A 13172-nucleotide genomic window follows, 5' to 3' on the forward strand; every position below is an offset into this window, starting at 1 on the left:
GTAAGTTCTGGCTGCAAGACATAGGAACACCCAAAACCAGAGATTTTATTTCAGTCCACGAATTTTGTTTTAGAAAATATTTAACTTTACATGTAGATTGAAACTTCCATCTGTACCTGCGGATGTTGTCTAAACATAGATCTAAGCCAGTCAGCACATTCCACATCACAGAAATTAGAACAAATACAGCTGTATTACAATGGTACAGAAGTAAGGAATAATGTTTTTTCTTATGACACATTCATAAAGCATAATTTTACACCTTATGGTCATTGCCCCGAAATAGAACTGAACATAGATTTTCAACCAAACTTTGCCTACTTGTTGATTACTTTAAGGGGTCCTCGTAATTATTTGTTTAGGAGCAGGAAGACCTTGTATATACCACAATTCTAATAATTCCCTTGCGCGTACTGGCAAAGTACACATTTCCAGTGATAATGTATTTTTCAAACATAGGAATTGATCTGTTTTCGTTCTACAGAACGAACTTGATCGCTACACCCAAATTCTGAGAAAAAATTGATAGGTCACCATACTCGTATACGAGAAAGAGACGATTTATTTTTCTTGCGGACTAAGCCGCATAGAAAAAAGCCGCCGTTTTGTTTATGTGCATGCGCTAATTATGTGTAAAATGCTGCGCAGTGAGGATGCGCAATGCAATACAGGGCAATGACCTTAACTCGTGTGAAATTTATCAAACATCTTAATAAATGTTTCCAGATGCAGAAAAGAGCAGTGACGAGCTGATTATTGGTTTCCTGGCGAACAGTTGTGAGGTATCTATAACTTTGTATATAGAATGGAATGATAAAATTTAACATACAGGTAGGTCTGCATGCTGCCAAGTAATTAATATGGAACTAATATCTCTGTTGTACATGTAAGTAGCATGCTAAAAACATGAAAAGAATATTGTTGCCTGAGCACAAGTGCTGAGACTCCATGCAAGAGTCTGGGAAATCAAGAGAAATGACATGTAAACCGCTTAGTCATGATTTAAAATTGAAATAAAAAATGCTCTGTTCTAAAGCTTACATGACAACCTCAAATGTACAAACTTTTATCGTTAGATTACTGTAATAATTCGATCTAGCGCCCGGGGCGCTTATTTACTTTTGGCACCTTAAGGGAGGGCGCTTATTCGAGACAGGGAGCTTACCGTATTTTCTCGTTTAAACGGCCCCGGCGTTTATTTCAAACTTCGCCTGATAGAGCCGGCGTTTATTTGATTTCAGGAGTTTGGAGTTCAAGCCTTATGTTTCTTAGAGGGTTTAGGGGTTTATTTTCAAATACAACTTGGAGACGCGTCGTTTATTCGGGGCCCGGCGTTTAATCGAAAAAATACGGTATTCGGGACAGGGCGCTTATTTAATTTTTTTGCGAATCAACCAAATGTTCAAAACAAAACTTTAATAAATATTAAAATAACTAAAAATAACATTAACTGTAACAGTAACAAATTGTTGAAAGTTGAGTACTTTTACAAGAATTGTTCATTTTAGCAGTAAATATAAACATATACGGTACGGTGAATGTTCATGACTTTATCTTTTCGATGTCGACGACTTCAGTAGGGTCAGTTAGCCACAATAGGAGCGCTTTTTAGAATAGGGGCGCGTATAAGAATGGAGGCGCTTATTAGAATGGGGGCGCTTATTGGAATAGGGGCTCTTATTGACAAAAACACATTCGAAGGGGGGCGCTTATTCGGAAGGGGGCGCTTATTGGAAGGAGGGTGCTTAATCGAATCATTATGGTATAAATTATGGATATTGAACTCTAGGTCTGTCTTGCTGAAACAGCAGTTATTGTACTGCATATTTCGTGCATCAAAAGAACAATTATTTTAATTCGGTTATATTCATTAATGAATTGTAAAAAGGAAACAATATCATTTTCTTTCTTCACTTAGGTACAGTTGGAGGACTGAACCTTTCTACATTGGATTAAGATGGCAGCTGTTGCATCTTCACCCCTGGCCAGCTCTGTGGAGAAAACAAATGGAGCCAAGCTCAGCAGACTTCTTATTGATGGTGGAACAACGGTTCTAAGGAATGTTTTTGATAGCTATCATCGTCCTGCAAACCTGGCTGCTGATCTCAATGCAAACTATCTAACTCTAAACAATCTCTTAAGGAGAAGGGTCTTGCGTGCAGCTCAGTGGGACCAACTGTTCCCACCTGGTGGAGCTGCACCAGACTCTAAAACATTTGACATCACTCTTCTATTCCTCCTTCTCACCAACATTTGTGGACTAGCCCCTCCCCCCTCAGGATGGCACTCTAAGCCACCCCCAAGTGATACCTCTCGTGAGGCAAACCTTGCTCGCATTAAGTTTTTCCGAAATGAGTTGTATGGTCATGTGTCGACCACTGGTGTTGATGCACCAACGTTCGCTTCTCTGTGGCTGGAAATAAGTGCTGTTCTTGTTGCTCTTGGTTTGAATCAGGCAGAAATTGATAGATTGAAGGCAGAGCATTGTGGGGAGGAAGATTATCTTGACGTGTTACTTGACTGGGCCGATAGTGAAGAGGATATCAAATCACAGCTAAAGGAACTGCGCCAGTGCCAGACTGAAACAAAGCAAGATGTTGGCAAAGTTCTTCAGACCCAGTTAGAAGATCGCAAAACCCTTGAGGATAGCAAGGCAAAACTGGATGAAGTACATTATACCCAGACCAACGTACAAGGAGTTATTAATAGAGTTCATCAGACCCAAATAGAAAATCATGAAGTACTTCAGGAAAACGTGTCAAAACTGGACAAAGTACATCAGACGCAGACCAGCATACAAGGGACTTTTGAGAGTCTTCGTCAGACCCAACTAGAAGATCATGAAGCACTTCAGGATAGCAAGTCAAAACTGGACAAAACACAAAAAATTGTCGAGGGTGTGGTGAAGACCCAAGAAGAGCATTCCGAAACTTTGCAAGCGGTAAAGCAAACAGTTGATAGCTTGAAAGAGAAAAGTGATGAAGACAGAGAAGAGGAAGTTTTACGGAATCTTGCTAAGTCAGAGTTCAATGGAGACATCGAGTATCACGTGGGACGATTTCAAGAAGGCACACGCGAGTGGGTGTTTAACAAAGTTCAAAACTGGTTAGACGACAGAAACTCTCAAAACCGCGTGATGGTGATCAGTGCACATGCTGGAATGGGGAAGTCAGTTATCTCTGCCGTCATTTGCAAAAGAATGAAAGAGGCTGGCAGACCGTCAGGAAGTCACTTTTGTCAGCATAATAACGCACGTTACCGAAATCCTCAGCTGATGTTACAGTCTTTGGCCTGTCACTTGTGCCTTGCCCTGCCAGAGTACAAACAAGTTCTTGTTGAACAACTGTCAAGAAATCTGGGTAAAGATCTGAACAACATGGGTGTGGAGGAGCTGTTTGCACTGCTGTTTAGAGAACCTCTAAGCACGGTAGCTGACCCTGGAAGAAACATGCTCCTGGTGATAGATGGCCTGGATGAGAGCGAGTACCAAGAACGGAATGAGCTGCTTGATGTAATTGCTAACCACTTCTGCAAGCTTCCATGTTGGATTCGATTCCTATGTACGACCCGACCAGAAAGAAGCATTGCAGAGGCACTGAAACAGTTGAAACCATTTGTGCTGGAACCAAATGAAGAAGAGAATGTGCAAGACATCAAGCTGTTCGTTGAAAAGAGGACGCAACATCTAATGAGAGACGAAAAACAGAGCGCCATTGTGGAAAAGCTTGTCGAGAAGTCTGAAGGACTCATGCTGTACGCATTCTTCCTTGTTTCATTTTTTGAAGAGAATATGCCAGTTGTGGACCAAGGGGATCTTGATGGCAGCTTACCATTAGCAATTTCTTCAGTCTACAGTTCTTATTTCAAACGACTAGAGAATGAACTTATAAAGGAGCTTGGCATCAAGGAAGAGCATTTTCTGAATTTGCTTTGTGCTGTTACTGCATCACGGGAGCCCTTGCCAATTGACTTCGTTTCTAAAGTTTTGGTACCTAGTGCTAACTCACCAGTTGCAAGGCGTAAAGTACTTAAAGCTATTGGCAGTGTGTCCTCTCTTCTACCCATTCGTGATGGCTGTCTACACGTCCTTCACAAATCTGTTAATGATTGGTTGACGAACACATCGTCTTACGGAGAGCATGACTTCACCGTGGACGAGAAAGAAGGTCAGCGCATTCTTGCAAGTCTCTGTTCTGATGAACTTAATGATCTGAAACAGAAAGGTGTACGTGACACACAGTTTAGAACCACTGAGAAGTATGCGCTGCATCATGGTGCACGACACATGTTACAGTTAGACGAGAATATGAGATCACGGAGCCTGGAGGATTGTGTACAAACATACGTGACAGACTTAGAGCTTTTGTATGCTAAGCTCTGTATAAACGATTCATTAGCAGCTGAAGACATTTTATGGCTTCAAAGCCACGAAATTTCTCAAGAACTGTCTGAAGATTGTAGAGCTTTGTTGAACACCTTAACTATCCTGCTTAGAATGTACTTCAACACGATTACAAATCATCCACGCGTATTTTTCCAAACCGTGATGAATGAAGGAGGAACAGTACTATCTTCTGTGGCATCGAACCTGTTGAAGAATAAATATCCTGAAATACCATATATGGAAGTCGTACACAAGCAGGTGCAGCAGGGAGCTGTTCTAGCACGATTTCAGTGTTCCTCTAATGTGGCTTGTTTGGATGTTTCACCTCAGTTAGACTACATGGTGTGTGAATGTGAAGACGAAACAATTCAGCTGTGGTCACTCCATACTGGCAAACTAGTATGGGTGCGCCCTGTTAAAGTGGAGAAACTCTACTTCCATTGGAATAGTCAAGCATGTGCTTGTAGAAAACGATCCTTTTCAGGTTTACATGTATTTGTTGATGTTTTCTCATGTTACCGCTCAGTCGTTTTCCATCCTACTGCAGACGTTGTCTTACCAGGAGTCCTCAGCCAGGCCTATACCTTTGACGGAGAACTTAAACCACTTTTTCCCGAAAGCAACTGCAGTTTCACGGTTTGCTCAATTTCAGGAGACAAAACCAAGATGCTAACTGATTGCCCTGGCGATGCTAAATGCATTATTATGTGGAGTCTGAAGAATGGTTCAGAGATTACTCGTACCACCAGGAATGAAGATGTTTTATCTTTTGCATGGTCACGAGATGGAAAGCTGCTGGCAATTTCTCATTCCACGGGTTCCATTTCTATCGTTGATGCGATGAATGGTTTTATAACACTAGAAGAACTGGTTATCCCACCAGACGTGACCTTGTGGGATGATGATGATGTGGTTTGTGGAATGATTAAGTTCTACCCTGACTGTCGATCTCTGTTTTGTTTATGTCAGCAAAGTTCTATACATGGAAAAGGAGTTCGAGACATTGGTTTTTGTTTGAATACCAATGTAGCGGAAAGTACTAGCTGTACCAGCTGTAAATCCTATGTGCCCTGTGAATGTGAATCACATAGCGAGGCTGGATTTTTGTTAGGAGATCCTATTTCGTCTGTTGGTGTGACATTTGATTTTGTGTTAAATAAGGAAACTGCATTAACGGGTTATCCTTATGATAGTTTCATAGACATGTTGAATGTTAGTGAACTACGCAAAACTGACAGAGAAGCTTCACATACCAGAATCAGTGACATGGTATTTTCTTCGAGTGGAGAAACTCTTTATGCTGTTGGTGATTCGGCCGAACCAGCAGTAAGCGCTTGGAATATTTCAAGCATGCAGCTCATAGAAAAGAGGAATGTGGCGCCGATAACAACAAGCTCTGGTCTACAAGTCAAATACAACTACCTCTTAACTGTGAAAGAAGGTGTTTTATTGACTACAGGAAGTGGCCCTCTTGAGCTGTGGAATTTTACATTGTCCCAGCGTATCCGAAGTTGGACCAGTATAAATGCAGTCACTAGACTGTTCCCCATATCAGAAGAACGAGTAGCATGTGAAGCAGTGAACAAAGTGATCATCTTGGATACTACAAGCGGAGAGATTGTGTCGACAATGCCAACCAGTTATGGATATTTGCTTGCATGTAACAGTAAATGTCAGCTGTTAACCTGCAACTTGCACTCAGTTCAGCTGTTGGATGGTACAACCATGCTCTGGAGAACTAGGAGTCCCCTGGTAAGCATTCCACTTGGAGTGTTTTCTCTTTCTGAACAGTTTGTCGTTATTTTCACAAAAGGACTTGCGAATGACAACCAAGGAGTGTACGTCCTTGATGCACTTTCAGGAGAAACACTACACGTGTTATTAAAAGGCTATGAATATTCTGACTGTAAGTTTATCAGTGACGAGGAATGTGTTATCAGCACCGTGGCTACCTCAAGAGAGTATTGTCTTCAGCTGTTTAACGTCAAGTCTGGTGAAGTGCTGAGTGTTCTCCCTCTGGCTAGTAAAGCGGATTGTTTAGCAGCCTGTCCTCGTAAGCGTCTCCTCGCCGTTGACCAAAATGACTCTAAAAAAGGATTCAAACTTATCCAGGTGCGGTTGCCACAAAATAACGACAGCAGGAAGAGCAAAAGGTGAGTTATTAACAAACAAATTAGAAACTAAGTCACTAATTTATAACAGGTACGCTCACCACAACATCTTAGAACAGAAACTGTATTTTTCTTTGCTACATCGCATAAGCAAGAACTATTTATATATATTTTTTGGAAGTTCATAAAACCTCCAGTTGCTCGTTATAGCTCATGATACCCAGGACAAAACACTTAAGCATTAATGCTTTTTCAGCACAAAGTGAATTACACTCTAGAGTGTAACTCAATTGATTAGAATAACAACACCACAAATTTATCTTATGAAATCATTAATGTTTAAGTGATTTGGCCTGGGTATTGCTCACTGTCTTTTGAATCTTTTCTTTTACGTCATTGGTGATCAAAAATAATAATAATAATAATTATTATTATTATTAGTGTTGTTATTGTTATTATTGTTATTATTATTATTATTATTATTATTATTATTATTACTATTACTATTATTATTATTGTTATTATTATTATTATTATTATTATTATTATTATTATTATTATTGTCAACATTTAGTTTACCGTTCTTGTAACATACATAATTATGTACATTTTATCCAATCACGTATGAACTTCAACTTCCTTGCACGCGCCATTTCATATTTTTAATATATTGGTAAATTCTCATTCGCTGCTAAAATATGCGCACCACAAAATCGCGAAATTAACTTGTCGCGAAAATTTTATGTAATAAGGTAACTTTAAGTTTTGGCTGGTATAGTTTCACTGCAACGGACGGTAGATGTTGTTTTTAATGCCAATTATTTGCGAAGTTTCGTTTTCTTGCTTGTTTCTGTGACAATTTTACCAAAACAACGACGAAGACGGACCAGAGTTATCCGAATTTCGTTTTAAAATCCACGATCAGAGCTTCCTGACGTGAAGAGTGCGGAATCTGTGCAAAAATCCTCAGCTGATCCACGATCTGCTCAATGTATCGTAAAAAATCCGCAATCCTTGTACGTTGAAAGGCCAAATCTGTCGAACCGCAAAGCTATTCACCCCCGTCTTGAAAGCAAAGCGAAGGGTAGAGACAATTGGATGCATTTTAAAACCTTCACTGCTTCGCAATCTTTTGCAGTACTTATTCTCACCCAAAGATCTTCTAAAAAATATCTTCTGTCACTCTTTCCGCTACTTATCACTTATATTACTTTAAACGTTCTGCGACCCGGAAACGAAATACTATTTATTTTTGAAATAGCTGCTTGTTCAAGATATTCAGAATAGTCAAGTGATACGAAACTGTTGACATCACGTAATCGACCCCAATATTACTTTATATGCGCCATCACTGCAAAACAAAATATGAACATAACATTCAGTTGTGAGTAAAATCAATTCAATTGGAACACTGAATGAGACTTTTATTTCTCTCAGGTTTACCGTATATTTCTTGTATTTCCTCATCTACGTTGCCCACTTTTTTTCGTAAAAATTTTGAAGCATAACGATATAAAACTGGAAACAAGTCCCACAGTCGCTACGAGCATTCTCTCACGACGTAAAATACAAAACAAGCTGTACAATAGAGGCCCATTATCGGAAAAGTAATATATTTCTTTATAAAAGTGAAACTAGCAATAATGTTGCGTTTTTCGCTGCTGTCAATCATAATTATGGCGACAGCCAACGAACCATGAAAAACAGAAACAAACAAACTGAATCGAAATCTAACAATAGGTGTGACCTTTTGACCCGATTGAAGTAAACTTCTGTTTCCCGAGAGGCAGCAAAAAGCGTAAACCGTTGTTTGAGGATTGAATTTCAGAGTTCGCATATCACTGAAAACCGCAATAAATTGACGCCTATCGGCAGAGCTTGTTTTCGAAAGATTTTTGCGCGAAAGGCTTTTTTCTTTAGATTTGACAAACAGGAAATAATTGTTTTGGTGTATCATTCAACTCTTCTACATTAAATTCTGTAGGCGCTGGTCAGAAGGGTCTTTCCGATCCTGTTTCTATCTGTGTTGGCCACTAATTTTTTATTGTTTTTTTTATGGACTCCAATTACTACCGGGTATGTCTTTGGATTTGAAAACATTGGTTTCTTGTGCTACCAATCAGTGCTTTTAAGTTAATTGTTAAGCAATTTCATAGGATGAAATGTCAGGGAATTCCAGCATTAACGAGCGGTGTACATAGAAAAATCTTTCTTCTTTAACAAGTTTGATATCTTTTAGGGCGCTCAACACCAGAGATCACGTGCACAAGAAAGTACAATTTGGGAAATTTGAGGTTAGTCATTTCCAAACAAAGTTGTGTGATCATTGATACCGTTGGTACAAGGGAGGGGTGGGGGAGGGCAATCAGAGATGATGAAGCTTGAAGGCCTGATACTAAGAAACTATGATGTCACACTTGCAAAGTAGTCAGTTTATGTTCCAATCAGCGATGTGTTCACAACCAGTGACTGTCACGACTTTACGGGGAACAAATATATAAACATATATAAACATCACAAGGTGCTGAAACCTAACTTTTATATTTGCAGTCTCCTTGGTTCGCCTTTTGAGTAACAGTATTTGGCTAACTAGACGTCGCTATGCCGTAAAAATCTACTCTAAACTGAATACACGCTTATCGCAGACTGCAAAAACCATCTCAAGGCTTACCATATGACGAGACTAGCGGCATCTAGGACAAAACAAAAATACAGCATAAGTTCTTCAAAAATGATTTAATTTCACACCGAGTAGAGCGCGCTGATATAACATGCTGCGACTACAAGGGAAGCATGTGATAGAAAAAAACAAGGGCTCTAAAACAAGGGCTCTAGAGAAGTTGAGAGATTTTTGTTATTTTGTACTATTTGATGATTGCCTCGTGTAATGCATCTTTTGTGTGTGTCTTTCTTTTATTCAGGTGTGTTCTTGTCTAGTGATGGCAGGGCTTCTGGTGATGGATGATGACAATGACGATGACAATGGCGATGATGATGATGACGACGACGATGACGATGATGACGGTGGTGGTGATGGTGATAATGATGATGATGTTAAGATTGACTGCGGGAAATTCTGTATGCGGTCAAAGTGCCGAATACATCTAACAAGTGTGTAGCGCGTGTGAGCATCTTGCTCTGGTTCTACCAAAAGCACGGTAGGAGTGTACCGCCTTTAGAACCCAGTAAACTGTGCTGTGTACTGCAGGCTGACTTGCCGCATATTCTTGTACAGAAGAAATATCCCACGAGGATTGTGAATAGAAATTTATATTGCGTTTATTTTTATTCTTTGCTGTGTAAGATTAGGTTTAAAGGCAGATTTAAAGTTTAGCAAATATACTCTATCTGCTGTTTGTCTGTTTAGCTGTAGATGCTAAGTGACGTGAAACTTAAAATAATCCGTCGTGATCTTGTCGTGAGGTCAGCAGGAGCACCGGAAGTTGAAATCAAGTCGTGTCCAGTCTATTCCCCGCCCCGTTGCCTCTTTTGAATCTAAATCTACCTTGTAACTGAACAGACTAACGGCAAAACAAAATATATATGATAACAAAATTTTCAGAGAATTTCATTTTTGTAAAATAGCAAACATTTTGTTTTGAGAAGTGTTTTACTATTTTTTTGTAGCTGATTAAATGAAGCAGATAATATACTTCAGATTAAGTACAACATCTCTAAAAGGTTAGGAACGCAATTTGTCAGTTGGAACTAACGTTTGTATCACGTGAACAGTTATCCAAGAAATTCACTGCATGGATTCGTTATACGAAGTTTGATACCTGAGGCCACTCACTGGGTTTTTCTGCCGTCAACTATATGTACAGTTTGTATGTGGTGTTTTAAAATCACTTCACGTCAAGCTAATATCTCTGATGTTTAAGTTTTTAACCATGACTGTATGTTAGCTAAATAAATATCAGCAATGGTCCAGGGAGTATGTGTAAATATTCATTGCCAAGTATAACTCGATCAACATACCTTGAACAAGTTTTGTTCACGACTCAGAACAGATGTTCTCATGTTTTAAGGCTTCATAAAGGGAATACGAAATTAAGTAATATAGTTTTTCAAATTTGCTAAAAAGACAGCAGTCAAGACCCTGATTTTTGTTAAAAGTAATCATTTTTTACAACATGTTATAGTAAACATTTATGTATCTAGTAAACAAGATTTATGACTTTCTTGCTGATGAAGAGAGTATAATTTATTTTATTATGCAAGTGATGAGAACACTTTAAAACGAAAGAAGTTAAAATTTAAGTCAGCTTAATTGTCTTTGGTAGCAATCCAAGCAAAATAAACTTGATCTTAGTTGTGTATTCATCGTTACACATCTTTACCTGGTGTGCCTGTGGTATACAGTCAGACCCACTGCTTAGTTCTTTTATTCCTGAAAGTGATTGACATATTCTTTACGGCACTACCTTATTTTGTGTAACCAGCAACGTGTAAGGAGTAAGGTTTTCAGCGTCTTTCGTCTTATATGGGGTATGCAGTTTCACTATTTTTTGTCTAAAACAGAGTCCCGTGGTTCGCACTACATACATACATCATTTATTTGTCTACACAGGTCGGTATATAGGCATGTCAGGAGAAATTAATCAATGTTAGGGCAAATTATCATAAAATAGGACCTTTGCACTTTTAGAGTTAGTTTCACCAGGAAACTGTGCAAATATGAGTTTTGTGGGCAAACAGCGATTTATATGCTTAAGTAAATCACTTGTGTACTTAAAAAATATAAAAGAAGATAATTTAAATTTTTGTTTTGTCCATTACCGAATATAATTGGACTTTGGGCAGCTTTCTAGGTTGAATATACATTCGGCAGATGTATCTTTTTGTTTCAGCTTTTGTTCATAATTACGTTTGGTTAGTTTACGATTTCAAATAGACCGACTCTATTCAATCTTGTTTTTAGTTTAAAATACTTCTAATTGAATTTTATTTAGCTGTACTTTAGTCTACAAACTCGCCAGCTGAACTTATTCGCTTTACCTTTGAGTTGTGAGTTGAGTTTATTCAGCCTTCTTTCAATTGTACTTTGTATAATGCAATCAGGTTTAGCGTTAGTATATATAGAGTGCTGTTATCATTGTAAAGTCGATTTACATCTCGTGGTGTTACATAGAAGATTTACGCCGAGACGAAGAAATAAACGTGTGAAGTCCAAGTTCTTTTGTCCTGATTCCAGTGTAGCAGATCTATCGGTACTTTGGAACCCGTGACAAGTTCCTCTCTCGCAGCAAGCGTGGTTGCTCTGAGCTATCTCCAGTTCAGTCCGTTCAGTCCAATTAGCCGACAGTTTCAGCCGAAGAAAGGCCTCTCATCGCCCGTTCCCCGTTTAAGAGTTCGGAGCAACAGATCCCGTGCCAGAGACGCAATACCCATTGTCCCAGTAGTGGACAAAACCCGTTGTCACAAGCAGCATAAAGCTGATGTGGACCTGCGGTTAATTAAAAATTACAAAATAAATATGAAAAAATCTTTTAAAAACTAAACCTAATAATTACAAAAACGTATAAACGTAAACCTAATAATTACAAAACCTAAACCTAACAATTACAAAAACGTATACGTACTGGCCTTGAAAACTAAAAATATCCTTCAATCGACTCATATTCGCCATTTCGAGCCGAAAAAACAACGCTACACAAAAGGTAGGAAAACTTTACATTTATTCAGCACAAATTTGTTCATGTTTTGCGCCATTACACGCAATTCTACAGACCGTTCGGTAAATTGCATACATTCTCTATAAAAATGTAAATGTGCACAGTCTGCACACAAACAGTTTGTCTGGGCACCCTGTGATGTCAAGGACTTTCTGAGAACCGCTGAGGATGAAATCCAAGAATTAGTTGACTTGGTTAAAAAAAGCTTTAATTTTGAATTATTACTTGCAGATTAGAGTACTAAGCGACCAGAGGAATGAGACCATCTGAACATTTTCAAAGCTTTGTGACTTTATTTCCTGCAGCAAATTAAAACCAGTTTGATGATGCATTTTACATTTTGTTATGCAGACCTACTACACATCATAATTTAGTGGTTAGTTATTTCTCGCCCTAAAAAAATTCGGAAAGGTCTTTAGTTGATTTTCGCTCGAAATATTGAAACAAATTAGTGTGTGTGTGCAGCTTCTGTAAGAAGAAGCTGTAACAAGTAAAAACTACTTGTGTGATCCAAGTTCCGTCAGCAATTCACAAGGCGTTTGGTGCGACACAACAGAAATGAAACGACATGATTTTTCTTTTATGAATTGTCCTCTGAAATATTATTTTCTTCTAGATTTATTTGTTTTCAACCGTTTGGAGCGTGAAAAAATTACATTTACATCGTCTAGAACTTTCAACCTCTTCAGGGTTCTCTTCAGGACATGATAATGAATATTATATAAGTCACTACGTTAAATATGCTGGGCAAGTAAGAAAATAGCACGTGAACTTTGATTCCCTAAGGTGCTGTCTAAATTGTCTTATTGTTTGAGTTTCTTAGGATAATAGTATTTAATTAGGATATGTACGCAGTTCTATTCTTACGCTCTGGTGATTTGTCTTTGTGCGTATTTGCGTATACAGTATATACAATATTGAAATAAGAATAAGAATAAATAATAAGAACGTTTCCATGCTTGGCGAACCGCGCCAGTCCTATCATTCCGGTCGCAAAAATAA

General features: G+C 38.6%; 1 protein-coding gene across 6 annotated transcripts in view; it reads left to right on the plus strand.

Moving 5' to 3' along the window:
* LOC144666201 (uncharacterized) overlaps window positions 1-13172 on the plus strand; it is a 71672-nt gene that overhangs the window by 29084 nt on the left and 29416 nt on the right. Inside the window, exons 6-9 of one of the 6 annotated variants that reach the window (XM_078527581.1) lie at window positions 727-782; window positions 1919-6537; window positions 8735-8789; window positions 9417-9559. The exons of 4 other annotated variants lie outside the window; for them this stretch is intronic. In XM_078527581.1, coding sequence (XP_078383707.1) covers window positions 1958-6537; window positions 8735-8789; window positions 9417-9559 — 4778 coding nt within the window. In that variant the 5' untranslated portion in view covers window positions 727-782; window positions 1919-1957. Of the gene's footprint in view, window positions 1-726; window positions 783-1918; window positions 6538-8734; window positions 8790-9416; window positions 10015-13172 lie in introns of those variants that run through there. One more of the 6 variants, XM_078527580.1, reaches the window with a different exon arrangement.

The sequence above is a fragment of the Oculina patagonica genome, chromosome 9 (genome assembly GCF_052425735.1).
Source record: "Oculina patagonica isolate OP01 chromosome 9, crgOcupat, whole genome shotgun sequence".
In the NCBI taxonomy this organism is placed as follows: Eukaryota; Metazoa; Cnidaria; class Anthozoa; order Scleractinia; family Oculinidae; genus Oculina; species Oculina patagonica.